This window comes from Salarias fasciatus, chromosome 22, assembly GCF_902148845.1.
Source record: "Salarias fasciatus chromosome 22, fSalaFa1.1, whole genome shotgun sequence".
NCBI classification, from domain to species: domain Eukaryota; kingdom Metazoa; phylum Chordata; class Actinopteri; order Blenniiformes; family Blenniidae; genus Salarias; species Salarias fasciatus.
The window spans coordinates 17,815,017-17,833,117 of record NC_043765.1 but is presented as its reverse complement, the minus strand read 5'-3'; the positions used below and the strand labels follow the sequence as shown (position 1 = coordinate 17,833,117).

Sequence of the window (18,101 nt, the reverse complement as noted above, 5' to 3'; positions counted from 1 at the left end):
ACACATACAATATGTCATTGTAAAACAGTAATTATTGCTATGAAATGCCTGTGTGCACATGTTTGCAGAAACTGAATTCTTCTACACATTACTCCGGTGCTTGTCTTACAGTAGTCCCCCTTCCATTCTTGCCCCCTAGTGTTACCAAGACAGAGCAGCCTCCCTGCACACTGATGTCTTTATTATTCATTATGGGATGAAATTCTTCTGAAAACGCGTGTAAAATATGTAAATGTCAGGTTAATTATTCGAAGAAAGAAGCTGTAGTTTGAACTAATGTAAGTTAAGGTAACAGGCAAAGACACAATTAAGGTGTCTCTTTTATTCTTTAAATGATATTCACCAAAATATCACCAAAAGTACCTCAATAGTACTGGAAACCACAGCACTATACAGGTGAGAAAATGCCTCGGTAACATTCTCAAACAAAACTGAGCATTATTGTCGATTTTGGGAAGAATATATCAGACTGGGTTGTGTGTACTAATCAAAGTCTGCCACTAGGGGGCGACCTTGTCCAATGGTACATATTCGCAGCACAGGGTGACTTCCACCTCCCGATGCGTTCACAGGCCCCCTCATATAAATTTATAAAACATTCAATCCTCGTGTATATAAACAGTTAATACAATTGACCAGCTGAATTTTCCCATGAATAATATATGATCGTTTTTACTAATATTATAAATATTTACAAATTTTAGAATGCGATTAAATGATGTAGTTACATGTGTTTGCGTCTTGTAATGATGCAAATGCTCCTATACCCGACTCTTACGTGCGTTCCTGAAGGCATCGTCGACGTCCACTTGTCAGTGAGAAGTGAGCAGCTGTCACACTTGCGCTTGGGAACACCTGCTAAACGACACGTATTCTTTATTATTTTTGACAGGTGAGTGTTTGTTATGGATACAGCTGGTTACCCGCCGTGCTACTGTGCATTAAAATGTACTAACAGTTAACCGAAGCCGTCGAGTTCAGTGAAGTTCTTCATATTGGTTAGCCGGCTAGCTAACGCGATGGCGAGCTGAAGCTGCTGGCATGTGCCCTGTTTGTGCACTGATCTCTGCCAGTCAACCACTCACAGCGCCGCTAGACCGGCTTTCAACCCGGAATACAGGCTCATTTCGAAGAAATATCTGAAGGGAACGAGTGCTGTTCAGTACGAGAGTGGCTAACATGTGACATGATGTACCGTCTCTCAAAAACAGATGGCAGCGAAGTTAGCCTCTGATTCGTTGATAATGTTGTAAGCAGTGAAGGAGAAAGTTGAGGAGAAGCAAACTAACAGGGAGACTGTTGGGTTGTTGGACCTCTCTCTTTTCATGGATTATAATGTCAAATTCGAGTTAGTCATAATGCTGCTTCAGTTGTGATGCTTGCATTGTAGTTGGTAAAATGGAGCTACAACTAGGTTGGTGAACTGTGTACAGGCCAACAGTCCATTCCAGTGAGTCACACACCCACGTTCACATTTATCAGCAATTTATAGTTCTCAGTCATTCCCATGCTCACGTTTTTTGGACTGTGGGGAGAAAAAAGACTACAAGGGGGTGAAAAAGCCATTCGTAGAGGGGGAAAAAAATACAAATTCTACTGAGTAAAGTTAGGCCGAAATCACTGTCACTGAATTGTAATCTCACTAAATTTGTGGATAAGTGTTCTTATAGAAGCTAAACATGTATTAAAAGTTCTGTGTTACCATTCCAAGATATATTTTCTCTGTGGACGTGTATTGAAGTTAGTAAGTTGTTCTTAAAGCAGGGTACAGAGCTTCCTTAAATTTGCTTCAGTCGTTAAAAATTGGTCTGAAGTTTAAACCTTACAAGCTGTAAAGCAAGATTTCCCAACTCTCAAAATTGAAGCCAGCTTCACAAGATAGCAACAGTTAGCTTCTGCCTAAATCCCTTGTTTGTTAAACCATCTGTCCCTCCATCCAGGAAAAAAAAACTTGAAGTGCACCTAGTCCCAGCTCCAGGTTCACCAAACCCAAGGTATTACACAACTCTCATTTGCTTAACATATTGAGAAACCAATAGCTCGATCAGTATTCTTAACTCAAAGTTGAATTCACAGCTGACCATACACTGAGAGCTATTTTTAGATGCTGCCAGTGAGCAAAGCTGAATTACCCTCAAGGCAACATGGGTAACTGCCCCTAGACCTGCAGCATTGTTTCCCAGTGTTGTGATTTGATTAGGACTACAACTGTTGATTATCAGTTGTTTGATCTTTAAAATAGACTAGCCTCTAGCTGTTCTTTCATAATTGCAGCTGTCCTGTTTTGTCCTGAGCAACAGTCTAACGGCCCGAACGCACTGGACGCGGAAGCGCCGCGCGCGGTAGCGCCGCGCACTGCGCTTCTGATCGCCTCCCATGTTAACCTATCTGACCGGCCGCACCGAACGCGCAGTGGAGCGCCGCGCGCGCCGCGGCTCGCGCTCTGCAGCGCGCCCGCTCCGCTTCGTTCTATTTTTCACGCGAGCCGCGAGCGCAGGGAGCGCCATGTGTCAAGCTGGATCAAGCAGATCGGACCAGACAGGAAGTCGGAAACAGAAAAGGCAAGAGAATCCGGTCAATTTTCAAAATATAACAAATTAAATGACGATTAGTTACGGGCGGTGTTGCTCATCCGTCTATAATTTGTCACTTGGGTCTAATCACAAGACAGATGGACACACAAACAGACATACGCATGTACGCACCCAAACACACACACACACACACACACACACACACACACACACACACACACACACACACACACACACACAGCGACAGACATTCACGTGATGCAGAAAAAAGAGGACAGGAGGAGAAAAAGTCTCTCCACAGGTCACCAAAACACACATCCATACTGGCAGAGCGAGACAGTGGGAACAGGGAACAAACGTGAAAACCGAGAGCTGACGGAGCGAGCCGAGTGCAGCCGATGTGTGACCAGCGCGGAGAGCGCAGGCGCCTCCAGTGCGAACAGCCAAGCGCCGGCGCGGAGACGCGCGCGGCGCGCGCGACGCCTCCGCTACGCTTCCGCGTCCAGTGCGTTCCCGGCGTAACGCCGGGAACGCACTGGACGCGGAAGCGTAGCGGAGGCGCCGCGCGCGCCGCGCGCGTCTCCGCGCCGGCGCTTGGCTGTTCGCACTGGAGGCGCCTGCGCTCTCCGCGCTGGTCACACATCGGCTGCACTCGGCTCGCTCCGTCAGCTCTCGGTTTTCACGTTTGTTCCCTGTTCCCTCTGTCTCGCTCTGCCAGTATGGATGTGTGTGTTTTGGTGACCTGTGGAGAGACATTTTCTCCTCCTGTCCTCTTTTTTCTGCATCACGTGAATGTCTGTCGCTGTGTGTGTGTGTGTGTGTGTGTGTGTGTGTGTGTGTGTGTGTGTGTGTGTGTGTGTGTGTGTGTGGGTGCGTACATGCGTATGTCTGTTTGTGTGTCCATCTGTCTTGTGATTAGACCCAAGTGACAAAGTATAGACGGACGAGCAACACCGCCCGTAACTAATCGTTATTTAATTTGTTATATTTTGAAAATTGACCGGATTCTCTTGCCTTTTCTGTTTCCGACTTCCTGTCTGGTCCGATCTGCTTGATCCAGCTTGACACATGGCGCTCCCTGCGCTCGCGGCTCGCGTGAAAAATAGAACGAAGCGGAGCGGGCGCGCTGCAGAGCGCGAGCCGCGGCGCGCGCGGCGCTCCACTGCGCGTTCGGTGCGGCCGGTCAGATAGGTTAACATGGGAGGCGATCAGAAGCGCAGTGCGCGGCGCTACCGCGCGCGGCGCTTCCGCGTCCAGTGCGTTCGGGCCGTAAGACCCTCAGTCATTTTCATCAAATGCTAAAAGGACAAGATAATTCTGTTTGGAGAGTGAAAGTGCTCAAAATTACTACTTAATTCTCAACATTGCAGATTATCAGATTGTTGATCGACAAATTACCACACACCAGGCGCTGCAGTGGCTCTTAGTCGTTGTTGTCCATTCCCTCATTTTAAAAGCCTAAAGATAAATGTTTTTATAGTTTCATTCATATCAAAGGTGCCTTTACCCCTTTTGTTTTTCCTTAATTCTTGGATGCCTATTTGTTCGATTATTTTATGTGATACATGTATGTTCAAGAATTGTCTACAGATATGAATAGGCCCCTATTGTGCATCCAAATATCTCTCTAGCTTAATTATGCATATACGTGATTTCCTTGTTCAAACTAATATAATATTTTGCCACTTCTATTTGCTTAACCTCTACTCTAAGCATGTGGAGATCCAATACGGAGGCCTTTCTCATTTAAAAACCTGTTCTGTCATTTTAATGCTACCACCCCCGGAGTACATTTGAGCTGACATTTTGGCCACATGCCCAAACCTTTACTTGTCTCCACCCAAGCCATTATAAAGGAGGGATCTTTGTACTCCCTGCAGAGAACATGCTGCTCAGGAGAAAGTAGTTCATCACATCCCATAGTAGAAACCGTCATTTCAGCGCCTGTGAGGACAAGAAGAGGCTTGTTTCTCTGACAGTACCCTCTTCCACGCTGCAAATGCCTCTGCGCTGCGAACTCATCAAGCCCAGTCCTGCTCCGAGACACATTTCTTTTATCGCTGCAGATTAAATCCAGCAACGTTTCATGTTTCACAGTGCACACATAACAATATAGAGTGGTTGTTTTTTCATATGGTATAGTAAATATGCTTCTTTTTGTAACCCTACTTGCAGTAATGAAGAGAAGCATTGAAATTGATGAGTTTATCATGGTTAGATTTTTTTTTAAGTGTGACCTTCTTGTAAACTGAGGTATCATGACCCAGCTGGCTGGTTATGTTTGAGCTGAAACATTGGGATTTTTGACCCAAAATGCTGTTGTAAAAGCTGGATACAGTAAGAACAGTCTGGCTTTGAGATGCTGTGTTCACATAATCTTTACCTTTGGCATTATGAACAGCCTGTGAAATTTAGGGTGTGTGCCCATTTGTCAGGTTTGACTTGTAAAAAGACCGTTGCTGTGATTGGTCTGTTTGATGCAGTGAACACTCCCATTACAGAGGGTAAAAAAGGTAAACCAGGAGGATGCAGATACTACAGAATCAACTTTTATTTTGATTTGATTGATAATACAATTTAAAAGCATTTACTCAGCTCAGATGTCAACAAAATGCTTTTAAAGTAGTGAACAGCATTGAAGTAAACTAATGAAGAACCAAATCTTGTTCATGATGTCAAATATATGTACTTGCACCTTATTTTCTAATGTGGAAGTTCTGTAAAAATTCAGTAAGAATTCCTGATCAGAACAAAGTAGAATTTGAAATAAGAATATTGCTTATTCTAGTTTGTTTTGCATCAGAATGACATATAAACAGAAGACATACAGAATTAATGATTCTCATCATTTCTGTGTCAGTGCTGTCTAATTATGAGTCCATGCATTGGGTTCTGTGGTTGATTTTTTTTTTTTTTTTATAAAACCATCTGAGAGCTCACAATTGCTCCCAAATGTGTATTTAGAGCAAAACAGTCAAGTTTCCTCTGCAGTCCAAATCAACAGATGAGCTGCTAGACGGCGGAAGTTCTGACAACTGTCACATCCTGTGTTTGTTTGGATATCTTTGGCGGAAATGTTCAGAAAACCTGTCCAAGGCATGCCCTGCCTTTTTTTTTTTTTTTTTTGCTGCAATAGCTGGTCTCAGCTACAACTCTAACTTGCAGAAAGTAGGTAGAGATCGGTAGATGAATGTTTCAAGATGTCTTCATGCCACAGCAAAGCCACAAATCAGCGGTTTCTTGTGGTGATGCCAACATTCACACGCAGAGCCAGTTTGTTTATTTTAATCCCCGTTGCCGCCTCTCTGCTTTTTGTCAGCAGCATGGCTCGTGGACATCAGAAGATCCAGTCTCAGCAGAAAAATGCTAAGAAGCAGGCAGAGATGAAGAAGGCAAAGGGCCACGATCAGAAGACGGCCGCCAAGGCAGCGCTGGTGTTCACCTGCAGCGTGTGCAAGGTGAGTATGACACAAAACCAAACTGTGCGCCTGGAATTTGTAAAACTTTTATAAATCTGCACAAGAACTTTTAGTCATGTTCCTAATGAAATACCAGGAATTGTTTCTCTAAATTACATAAATACCAGCCCTAAATCTCTCATTTATTGGGTGTATCTGTTCCCACAGTCCCAGATGCCTGACCCAAAAACCTTCAAGCAGCACTTCGAGAGCAAGCATCCGAAATCCCCTCTGCCCCCCGAGTTGGAGGGAGTGGAGGCGTAACTCTGGATACTAAACTCTTGGCAGCCCTGTATCAACTCTGCACTCGTCTCAGTCTGACAGCAATGGATGATTTAGCATATCCCAACCTGAAACCAGTACCTTTTTAATTTGTATTCTACCAGGCCAGGTTGCCTTTGACATGATGCCCCCTCCCTATCGGCGCCCCAGCATGTGTTCGAAAACAAGCAGTGCAGGACCCTGAAGTGGTTTTGATATCAGACCCACTGTAGACCTGTCACCTCTAAAGAAGGAAAACTGGTGAGAGAAGGCCCCCTGCTCCTCTGTTCCACACAGCTCCTCAGAGCAGAGTCACACCTCTGGTGTGCTCATAGGAATATTTTTGTGCTTAGCTCCTGTACCTCTTTGCCAAACGTGGCGGATTGTTCAAATCATGACATGCCAGAGGAAGTAAACGCAGCAGACATACAAATCATAGCTCTTATCTTGGTGAGACAACTCTGACTTTTTAGTTTGCTGCAGTTAAAGCAGAGAAGTGACCTCATCTGTTAAACGCGTGTTGAGTTATTAATTGTTAGGAAATGATGAGACGTTTGTCACTTTAGTGTATTTCTTCGGCAGTGAAGTCCTACTGTACTACAATCTTTATGGGGCTAATCCTAATTTTCTTGGGTTGATGATGATAATGTGACGATTTACAGGCCGTTCGTGAGCTGATACACAAATTGTAAGTGCATCAAATGTTTTGGGAGCTTGCCGGTGACATTTGTGTGCTTGGAAATGAATGTCTGCTCCGATGATGTAATATACCATTTTATTAAATTTTACTTTGTTGTATTTGTGCTGTGTGTGGCTTTTCATTCGCTGTGTTGAAATTCAGCAGACAAAATGACACACTGTCCTTGTGCTTTAATGGACTAACTGAAGTCTTTGATCCAGATCTTAGTTCAGTAGTTGCGTACAATGAATGGGTCAATATTTACTGTCTCTCTCTTCAGCTGCATGTTTCTGCTTTTGTGTCCAGATATGTAGACACTGAGGGGAAGTCTGTTTTCCTTGCTTTGCGAGACAAAAAAATTAGGACAAAGACAATCGCAATCAAAACACAGATTATATAAACTGATGATTAGTACGCCTTTTCTTATTGTCAGAACATGTTTCTTTGAACATGTACTCATTATGAGCATCAAGCACTCGATTGTTGGCCAGAGTCAATAGTAGTTGAACAGCTGTTTATACCTAAATCACTTATGCTGTTGACGTCTGACAGTTAAAGCCAAAAAACTGCACTACATTGTCGCCTCCTTATAACACAGTAACAATTTACATCAGATTCACTCAAAGAGATTTACGGGACTGAATTCTAGGGACTATAGATGTCCTTATGATCTAAAGAAGATGCTGGTGATGTCTGACATGGTGTGTTATCTTGCTGCCTTGAACACTTTGGTCTTTAAGTGGTCGACACGGTCAGCAACATAAGGTCACCTTTAAACAATGCTCAATTCAAACTAAAGGGGCCAAGAGAATTTCCAGCAGCATCACATTCACCCATCAAAATAAATCAAAATAAACCACTTGTTTTTGATCATGCTTCTTAGGGATATTTCTTACATGACTCATGGCACCTACCCTGAAACAGACTGGAATGAGATGTCGCACAGTGGCTCATTGTTACCTTGCATCAGTCTATTTGGGGCAAGAAAGTGGTTTGAGCAGCAAAATCTGTTGGAACTCATTAATCAGTTGAGAAACATGAAAAGGTTTCCTCATTATCAGACTTCTTCATTATTTCTGGTCCCTGCTCCTCCCCCGCTATGACAAATGGATCAGTTCAGCTCAGACTCGTTCCTGAAAGGTTGCTTTGTCAGACACACCCTCACTGTTGTGTCACATTTGGCTGAAAATCCAAAAAGTCCAGAAATGTCCTTATTCTTGAAATATTTTAGTTTGATTTTGCATCATTCTGAAGACTTTTGAGAAAAAAAAAAGCTAACATGGTCAGTGCATGCTGCCTGTTGCTTTAATGGTGCCAGAGACTGAATGAGTCACAGCCGGCATTGTTCCCTGGTCTCCTCACACACAGTCCACATCCTTCCTTCCCATCTGTAAACCTGTGAATGAAAAACACACAACACATGTTCATTCATACAGAAAGGCACATCTGCGTTTGAGCATTGCTGACATGTCTTTGAATTCCAAAAACACGACCGAAGGGAGAAAAGAGGAGTGCTTGGACTAAATGAAATTAGGTGCTTTAATTAGGTGAAGGAATCCTCCCGGGCGGTAGATCATCTATTTTCAGACACAATTCTCAGTATGAGTGCTGAGCTGATGTTTCAGAGAGACTGGTGTGGATTTTTCCCTGTCTTTACAGCATCTTTCATTTCAATCATAAGAGAGTGACTTTACTTCTATGTTTTTCCTTCGGAAACCAAAACAGATTAATAGAGTCAGTGACTACAGTAATATCAGTTCTGTATGATTTGTGTGTTGTTGTTGTTTTTTTTTTTTTTTTGCATTTAATACTAAACTGTAAAACACAGGTCCATTGCCATCTACTGGTTTTCCTCAGTACAAGTCATAATCTTAAATTAAATCTAAGTGCAAGGCCAAGAGGCCCATTCCTGTTAATACAATTAGTCCCACCTTCAGTTCTATCTTCAGATATCCTTATGGCTAAAATTTTGTTTTACAGGTGAGTTTCTGAAGACTATGTGTAGTTTTAATAAAGCTTTCCAACGAATAATTTGGATAGAGGATGTTTTTAATCACTTTTAAACATTTAGATTTTGCAGGACAATACCTACTCATATGCTCTCAGTCACAGTTTACATAATACATCTGCTTGCATGTAACCATCCCTCTGGGTCAGAGACTTGTCCACACATGATTCGTGTCTCTAGAAGGAGCCATGCTGAGTCGTTATGTGTCCCGCGCCCAACTCGACATTTAGTCATCACTTATTATGAGGGTTGCACAGCCTATTGCTACAAAGGCTTGTCTGAACTCTTATATTCATGCACAGCTTCTTACCTGTCTCACCAGGTGATATGATTCATGAGTGGAAATATTTCTATTGCCTATAAAGTTCCTTTTCTCAGATACAAGAAACAGACATGCTGGCAGGGCTGCTGTAGGGGTCAGGGCAACTGGAAAAAAGTACTATTCAGTCACTATTTTTAAGACATGCTGTCTACAGTTTTGCCTGTCGACTTGAAAAACTGCAAAGTTGATTTTCTTTATCTTTTTTGGCTTGGGACAGGGTAAAGAAAGGAGTTTCATGGTGGCTAAGGTTAGAATTGAAAATTTTACACCCTGAAATGATGACAGGGTAGAGAAAAGAATACAAAAAGCTTTCATAACTGCAAACGTGATAAGAGATTCTGATCAGTAAGCTCTGTGTGCACTGCCTATGTCTTTGTTTTCTACCTGTCTTTTGACATTTTTGTATGAATGCAGATGTACAGCACAGCAAACCCACCTGATGGTATAAAATCACCTAGACCTTATGTGCTCTGCATGTACACAAAGGTCAATATTAGTTTGTTGCTGTTTGTAGGCTTATATTTCTGATTTTAAAAGAAGTCTACACTTCGAACTATGCAAGTGAACAAGACTATAGAAGGACGGAGACAAAAGCGCATGTATGGAAACTGGGTGTAGAGTGCTTGTTAAAAATCTTTTGAAACTCTTACTGTAATCTTTACTGAGTCACACTCCCTTCAGTGTTTTGAATCTGGATTTGGTTGCCATAGTTACATCTGTCTGACTCTGTCTCATTGCAACCCAGACTCTATACAGTCTAAAAAGGTATCAACTATCTGATTTTTAATTCAATATAGCACAAAAGTTAATATTTTTACAAGTTAACAGAATGCTGTTTCAGTGAAATAAAGTGCACTAAACAGTTTCAAAAGCTCCCACTATTGAAAAAAAAATATTTCAAATCTGACAGTAGCTTTATTTGGTAACTTCCTCATCTCTGTACATTATTTCCAAACTGAATTGTTATTATTTTTTTGTAATACTTATTGATCCCCAAAGGGAAAATCCATTCTGTCACAGATGCTCCTAATTCAAAGGCCAAAGAAAGTGGAAAAGCACAAATTATATTAATCAATTTACAAAAGTACACATATAAATAAATAAATAAAAACAAAATTAATTAATTAAAGATTAAAGTTAAGATAAAATGTACTTTGACAATCAATTTGTGATAATTATGACAATATTTCACACATCTGCTTAACACTCCCAATAATTACTCTAACTCTGTTGTGTCTGACTCCTTCGAGTTAGGTGTTTCAAACTTATTTAACCCATCATGACCTAACAAGTCTAACAAGGTGTCTCTTTACACATTTACATACTGCATAGTCATTTTTAAACATTTTAAGTCATTTAAGTGGGACTTTTATACTTTAACATAACTGATTTAATATAACTATTGAATAAACTGGCTTATTTGAATGTTCTTGTCATGGATAGCGCACTGAATGGTTTATCATACATATTTTGAATTTATTCAAGAAGAAACAGCTCTTTAAAACCCAACGAATGGGTATGTAACCTAATAGCATCAGGTTTGCTATTTTGTTATATTGAAAACGGACACCACTCATTAGTTTTGCACAGCATCATCGACACCAAACGGAAGCTCCAACATTGATTTTTTTTTTTTTAGCTTATAATTGAACATTTTCCCCTCCTGGATGAAATGGGTCGGATGGAAGTATTGAGACAGTCTTGGTCTTTATACGGGGCCACGAGTATAGATTTGATGTTAGTCAAAAAGAGTTTTAAAAAAAAGAACTTTATTTGTTTGTTAAGAGCCCGGAAATCTTAAAAAGTTGCCTACTGACTGAGTCACGCCGCCTCTGTCTGACTCCCATCGCCCTGGCAACTGGGCTCTGACGTCACCCGTCCCGGCGCGACCCTGCTGCGGAGCGTGTGATTGGAGGGAAACCCCGTGGAAGAGCGGGAGAGCGAACATCAGCTGGAACAAGTCGCTCTGACGACTCTCTCCGCTCCGTCACGCCTCTTTGTTAGCAGGTTACCGACGCCGTGGTCCGCCACATACCGACACGTCGTCTGCGAGCGCTTCGAGGACGCCTCTGAATTCAGCAATCACCGCCGCGTCTACAACAGTAAGTGGAACAAAAAAAAAAAGAAAAGAAATCATTGATGCTTCGCCGCTCAGTCATTGTTCTGCGCTGCGTGGATGGCGAGCTGTACTTGCCGCTGGTTAAAAACCCCGTTTCCTCCCCCTCCTCCGTTATCCGTTTATCGGAGACAACCGCGGGCCTACAACATAAAGGCGACAGAAACTGCTTTATTGCTCGCAGAGCGTCTCCCCTCAGCTTCATTTTCCGGGAAGCGTGAAAAGGGCGTTCACTACCATCGTAGTAAGCCAGGCTCCGATTACTCCTGTGCAGCCGACCCGCTTACATGATTATGTACCTGCGTTGGTTTTCTGCCTTTTTTTTAAACCCCTAAATCAGACACATCGGGCACAGTTAAACACATCACATTTCACCCCGTTACTGGGGCTTTTTCGCGTCCTCGCCGTGCGCGGTGCACTGGGTGGGCAGGTGTGTCCCGGGTGACGTGAACTGGGTGGCCGACATTCCTCTGATGGGTGCAGGTGCTGGGAAATCACACTCGCTCATCGTGAGATTTTTCCTCCGCGACACCGGATTCAGGCGTGTTTCTTTGCCCGTCAGCCAGGTCACTCAGAAATATAACAATCTTTTCAGCGTACCAACAACTTCTTTCGTTGAGCCTCTGCTTAGAAAGCGTGCTGGCCGTTTCGGTCTGGACATACTAATGAGAAAATTAATCGCAGACTGTCTGTTTTCCTTTTTAAGTAGCTCCCCAGTCGCGTTATTGTAATTCCTAATCAAAACTGGTTCAGGTGATTTCATTTTTCAAACATCAGAAAGTTACATAATTGTAGTTCTTTTTTTTTGCACTGAAGTATCACAATTCTTGCTTCTACTTCTTACTGAAAACTTTTATTTAACTGAAAATTAATTTTTACTTTGTCCATACAGTTTCTGTAGATTAAGGTCAAACTACGCTTTCGCTGGAAGTGTACGCTTTTGCACACTTCTGCTTTCTCTTCATGTAAAGTTTTTGTGTAGAAGCACTTTTTTTTGCATTTGTCATGAATTCCTGTTCTTGACTGAGACCAATATTCCAGAGCAAGTTAAAAAAAGAAAAGGCGGTGTTCTCACCCACATTTCTATTATTCAGCATCAGAGTGTGAAGATTGGAAACGATCAAAAAGTAGCTGCAACTGTGATCCGATTATATGCTGTACAGATTGCCATTTTAATGTTGTGATACCACATGATAGGAAATATTATTTGTGTTATCTGACGTATTTTGAAATTTGTGAAAGTTTTTAAGAGTTATTCGTTGCATACCTGCAATCAGGTTCTACAGGAAAAACAACACTGTACTTCTCATTCATTCATGCTAAATGACCAGATCCCTCCTACCGCCCACTGCCTTCACATTGTTCTTCTATTCACCCCCTCATCCAGTTCCCCTTTTTCTCTTCTGCTCTTCCTCCCTCAGACCACACAGCAGCCATGGTTGACAGGAAGACCCAGGGAATGCTGGGCCAGCTGCTCGAGGTGGCCGAGCGCTATGACGACATGGTCAAAGCCATGAAGGCTGTTGCAGAGTGTGCCTCCAGTGAGAAAACCGAGCTCACTATTGATGAGCGCAACCTTCTGTCCGTTGCATACAAGAATGCGGTGGGCGAGCGGAGGTCTTCCCACAGGGCAATATCCAACTGGCTCCGTGAAAATAAAGACAAAGGTGATTTACCACAGATTAAGCAGGTCAAAGAGGAAGTCGAGAAGGAGCTCAACAAAATCTGCTGTGAAGTACTGGTAAGGAGCAAACAGGGGTAAGATGAGTCAGAAGAGACGATGTTTGAATCTTATTTGGATAGTTATAAAAAATTATGAAACTGCATAAGATTCAGACGGAGTTGAGGGGACGGTTAACTCAAATGAGTAGCCTTTAAAATGTGCTTTCACTGTAAAATGCATTGCAGCTCGTGGTAAATTTAAGCAGAATATAGTTCAAATCAATCAAAATCATTGATGAATCTGCTGTGGTGGATGAGTGGTTATCAGTAGTGTCCTGTCTTCTAACCCATTCATATACAGGAGACACTAGATAATCTCTTGACATCAGTGACACCTACTGGTATACTCTGGCAGCTGCTTGAATATTGTCAGGATCTGAGGCAACCGCTAACTGAAGGGCTCACTTGTGAAGCTGTTCTCATAATACTGCACAAATCAGCTTAAATGGGTATGACCATAAATGTCACACTGTCCCAGTGATACATATGAGAGCATCTTCCAACAGGAGTGTATGCAGTTTTCATGAGACAAGGTGATAGATAAGCATATCAAAATTTAGAGTTATAACCACAATTAAAACCTGGAGACTTCACACTCAACATTACCGTGACAAGAAATTAATTTTCATGTCAAAGTCATCCTATCAAATGGATCACTTTATAATTTAGAGGGAACAAAGATGTGGAATGCATACATGTGCTGCAGCCATGGTTTCATTGCAGGAGCTGTTGCTGCTGTGACCTTTCTGGGCTATTCAATATGTTAAATTGAAATAATGTTGAATATTCATGCTTTACTCAGTTAGGCAGGCTCATAAACATAGTGTGTGTATGTGTCTGCAGTCATCGGTTTCTGTGGATCTTTCAGGTTACTGTCACACCACCAGATACGTTTTATTGTTTGTCTTTTATGTCAATTTGTAAAACATTTTGTTAGAGTATCCCTCTTTTAATTGGGGTGTGCACTCTTTACAACCTGAAATAGCCATTTCAGTAAATGAACCTAGTTGGAGATCATCAAAGCTTTATTCCGTAACACATTTTCCTTGCTGAAAGGATCCATTATAAAGGGACCACACTGTAGCCAGCATGAATCAATGCTGTATTTCATTTAAAATCCATACAAAATGTTCATTTGGTTGAGCAAACCTAAATCTAATGAATGTCCTCACAAAAGCCCATTCTGGAGACCCAAACATGGATGGGCAGGGCTAAACCACTGCTTGTCCATCTTCTCCAAAATATATGTTGTACTTCATTGAAATGCATTGATTGCAACAAAGATTTATCCCAGTTAATGTTTTCTTGGTGTCGTACCAAACCAGCCAGGCCGTTCTCTTCTGACCTCAGTTTTCTATACAGCATTTATGTCTCAAGATCTGCAGCATTTTCAGACCGTTCTTTATAAACACTGGGGATGTTTGTGTGAAAATCTCAGCACAGCCGTTTGTTAAAGCCCTGTCTGTCTCTGACGACAACTACAACACTGTTCGAAGTCATGAATAACGGCTCTTTTCTCCATGTTGAAGGTTTATCTGAACTTCACCATGTTGCCTTGACCACATCTGTCTGTCCATCTATTGTACAGTGTTATCCCAGGGAAAAGAAACATTATGCTAAAGTATAAAAGGAGTTGCTGTTTAATGTGAATACATTAATTTGTAACTCCACTGTGTGAGTTTTCATGTGATCCAATGAGCAGGCTCATTTCAATGTTAAACTTTCATGCTGTCATTTGCAGGATCTGCTGGATAAACACATGATCCCTTTCGCTGCTACAGCTGAAAGCAAAGTCTTCTACCTGAAGATGAAGGGAGACTATTACCGCTACAAGGCCGAGGTGGCTGGCGACAATAAAGAAGGTAAACAAGCGCCATATATTGCTGATTAACCTTTTCGTGTGCAATCGGTCAGATATTACAAATGGATTCTCCATCTCTTTAAGCTTTTTAAAGGCAAAGTTGCCCGGCTATGCATGTATCCTGCCAGGCGATTGAGTCAGCTTGTGTGTAGCTTCTTGGCTTCCTGTCTGCTGGATGACAATGCTTAGCAGGAAGACGGTCTGCTGGTGACAGTTGTAGCCAGAATACGGACGCTCTCATAACCTACAAAATGCAGACAGCTGCTGCTGCTGCGTTGGGACCCAGGTTGTTGCCACCAGCTTCTTAACTTCCTGTTAGGATTTCTTCTGGAACTGAAACTTCTTAACAGGGGTGTATTCAAGCCAGTTTGCCATCAATATTTTTTATTAGCAGCATGTTACTTTGAGTGGAATCTGACCAGTCGTTGATTATTATTCCTCCAATCTGTTGTATGCGTATTGTGTAATTTATTTTCCATTGCCAGCTTGATTGTTCAAATTGACCTATTTGAAATATCTGCTTAACTTACCTGACTGCTTTGCTTTCATGAAGACATCAAAAATTCAGAGGCTGCCTACCAGGCAGCCTTTGACGTCAGCGAGAAAGAAATGTCGACCACAAATCCCATCCGCCTTGGCCTCGCTCTCAACTTTTCTGTCTTCTACTACGAGATCAAGTGCTCACCCAAAGAGGCTCGCGAGCTGGCCAAGAAGGTGAATGGACCCTCAGACTCATTCCTGTATTTAGAATAAGTCGCCTAATTCTCAGCAGCCTGGAAACTAAACTACGGTCATGAGCTCAAATGGAGAGCAGACTGAGTACGGTCTGGAATGTAAATGAACAGTGAACAACAAAAGAGAAGGCAGAATGGGATGCTTTACATATGGACACATAAAACTCAATAAATGAACTGATGAGGCCAAAATCATACGTTAAATATCATCGAGCAAAGACCTCTGAATATGATGAGGATACTGAACACAAAACGCACATTTATGGATAATTATGTTGAGCAAAATAACTTTATTAAACATTTTTAACCCGCTTGATCACAGTCCTACAGCTGAATTTATTACCTCAGTGTTTAGTGCAAGCCTTCATCCTTCAATCACATGCCCAACCAGAATTACAACACAGTGCAGCACTAATCCGTCACATATTGAGTGGTTGAGATAAGTGGACTAATTGAAGATGTGATCATCTTCCCGTGGTGACAGTGGAGCTGTAATGAAACCAAGAAACACAAAACGGTAAACAGTCAGAACAACTGATTCTTTCAAGAAGGGTCTGATAGAGATTAGAATGAAGTTTGCGTGGAGGATTTAGGTCAAGCGTGACTCAGTTCCTTTCCTTATCAAATAACATACGGAAGGTTTTTATTCTATGCTAATCTGAAAAACAAGTTACTTGCAGGTGACACAAAAATACTCTGCAGTGGGGAAATTTGGAATGTTGTTTGGAGACTTTGGGCCGTGAATTAGGAAAGGTAAAGAAAACACTGAATGATGCAAAATACATGATATCAGTATTGTTCAAATAAATGAAATGGATAAACCAGATACATGTCCAAAGTGTTGGATGTCAAAATTCTTGAAATATTAATTGGCACGCCTGGTTCTCCATAACATACGTAGTTTAACAATAAGTTGACCCATTGTCTCACCAGAGTGTGTTTTTTGATGAGTTAATACACCCAAATTAAAAAACAAAAAAACACAACTCAACAATGCTTCAAAGTATTTGGGAACACTGACTGTACTCTTCGTCTCTTTCAGGCATTTGACGACGCCATCGTGGACCTGGAAAGCAGCAACCCAGAGACTCAGAAAGACAGCACCTTGATCTTGCAGCTCCTCAAAGACAATCTGACCGTGAGCAACTCGTTTTCACATCATTCGATGGCCCCAGCTGTAAGGTTTCCCTCACGACTGTGACTGAGCCTGCACCGTCTCCTCTCGTTGCAGCTGTGGACAGCGGACGCTCAGCTGGACGGCGAGGGCGAAGGAGGGGAGCAGGTGGAGCAGGTGGAGCAGACGGAGCAGCCAACCGAGAAGTGAACCTCACCAAAACAATAATAAAGATAAACTTTTACAAAAAAAAACCACAAAAAAATTACCTCTCACCAGCCTAAGTTGTGTGTATGTGTGTGAATCTGTCTGCGTGTGCTCAGATTTGTATGTTTACACTCCACTCACAGTGTCTAATACAGTATAAATGTGCTGATACGTCTCCACAGAGAAAACGATGGAAACATTTTTTTCTTTTAAACATCACTCATGATGTGAAACAGTGGATGTTTTCTTTTTTTTTTCTTGTCCTTTAGGTCAGAATGTGCCCCTTACTCCTGCCTCTAATCCCCTGTAGCACACTGCTGCTGTAGGAAATAGCAGAGAAGCCTCTAGTTGCAACTTCAATCATTTGTTTTTACTTGAATTGAACTTGTACGGCCTTTAAGACAATAGAAGCACACCACATGGAAATAACACAACACAGTGTCGGCAATCATGTCCTGTTTTTGCCTTTGTACGCATCCATTTCCATGCTGTTTGTATTTATCCCACCGTGTATGGATGGTACATGTGTCACTTCTCAGTGGGTTTAATGTGTATCCAGGCGTCGCAAAGGTTTTCTCTTATTAAACCTATTTAAACTTTGGTTGGTAGATTTGCTGAGCGGGTCGCTTTCAATTTACATTCATCTTTTTACTGGTGAAATGGATAAACTGCATCTACCTGCCTTTTTTTGCATACTTTGAGTTCTAGTCAGCCTAAAATAAAGAGAACTTGAATTTAAAAAATGGCTCAATACTGTAACTTTAGATTTTTTTTTTTTTTGTCAGTGGCGCAAAAGATTATTTGCTTTTGAAGTGGCTTTCTACTCTTTTGATATTCACATTTTGTATTTTTTTTTGAGTGTTTTCCTTTTGACTTCCCTTGAATGTATGCATTTCGAGTAGTGCGGTGTGAGAGGTTAGCGCTGCTCTGTAGCTGGCAGGTTTCTGTGCTTAGGATTTAGCTCTAACCAGGTGGTTAACGACATTTTTCCATCCTTGAAAGTATGTGGTGTCACAACTAAGATGATTGATAAAAGTAAATTGGTAGAAAGCTCTTGTAAGGCCATTCAGTAGTGCCTGGTTCTT

At 41.9% G+C, this 18,101-nt stretch overlaps 2 protein-coding genes across 6 annotated transcripts; both read left to right on the top strand.

The window, feature by feature from the left end:
- Positions 1 to 776: 776 nt before the first annotated feature.
- znf706 (zinc finger protein 706) lies at positions 777 to 7,051 on the top strand. Of its 5 annotated transcripts, none has more exons than XM_030120126.1 (4): positions 805 to 892; positions 1,941 to 1,994; positions 5,854 to 5,992; positions 6,161 to 7,051. In XM_030120126.1, exons 3-4 carry the CDS (start codon positions 5,858 to 5,860, stop codon positions 6,254 to 6,256), a joined length of 231 nt encoding a protein of 76 aa, XP_029975986.1. In that variant the 5' UTR covers positions 805 to 892; positions 1,941 to 1,994; positions 5,854 to 5,857; the 3' UTR covers positions 6,257 to 7,051. The 5 variants fall into 5 exon arrangements, with proteins under 5 accessions (XP_029975981.1, XP_029975983.1, XP_029975985.1 ...); XM_030120124.1 differs by having other exon boundaries at positions 806 to 892; positions 5,857 to 5,992; XM_030120121.1 differs by lacking the exon at positions 1,941 to 1,994 and having other exon boundaries at positions 777 to 898.
- Positions 7,052 to 11,181: 4,130 nt separating this feature from the next.
- On the top strand, positions 11,182 to 17,599 carry LOC115409122 (14-3-3-like protein). The gene is made up of 6 exons (XM_030120118.1): positions 11,182 to 11,364; positions 12,800 to 13,119; positions 14,842 to 14,962; positions 15,515 to 15,675; positions 16,738 to 16,833; positions 16,927 to 17,599. Exons 2-6 carry the CDS (start codon positions 12,814 to 12,816, stop codon positions 17,017 to 17,019), a joined length of 777 nt encoding a protein of 258 aa, XP_029975978.1. The 5' UTR covers positions 11,182 to 11,364; positions 12,800 to 12,813; the 3' UTR covers positions 17,020 to 17,599.
- The last annotated feature ends 502 nt before the right edge of the window (positions 17,600 to 18,101 follow it).

What these genes read in the sequence shown, in the direction of transcription:
- LOC115409122 (XM_030120118.1), top strand. Translation starts at nt 12,814, where the DNA reads ATGGTTGACAGGAAGACCCAGGGAATGCTGGGCCAGCTGCTCGAGGTG. An exon ending in GGCTGGCGACAATAAAGAAG is followed by an intron (nt 14,963 to 15,514) that starts GTAAACAAGCGC and finishes GCTTTCATGAAG; the next exon opens with ACATCAAAAATTCAGAGGCT. An exon ending in CTCGCGAGCTGGCCAAGAAG is followed by an intron (nt 15,676 to 16,737) that starts GTGAATGGACCC and finishes CGTCTCTTTCAG; the next exon opens with GCATTTGACGACGCCATCGT.
- znf706 (XM_030120121.1), top strand. Translation starts at nt 5,858, where the DNA reads ATGGCTCGTGGACATCAGAAGATCCAGTCTCAGCAGAAAAATGCTAAG. An exon ending in TCACCTGCAGCGTGTGCAAG is followed by an intron (nt 5,993 to 6,160) that starts GTGAGTATGACA and finishes CTGTTCCCACAG; the next exon opens with TCCCAGATGCCTGACCCAAA.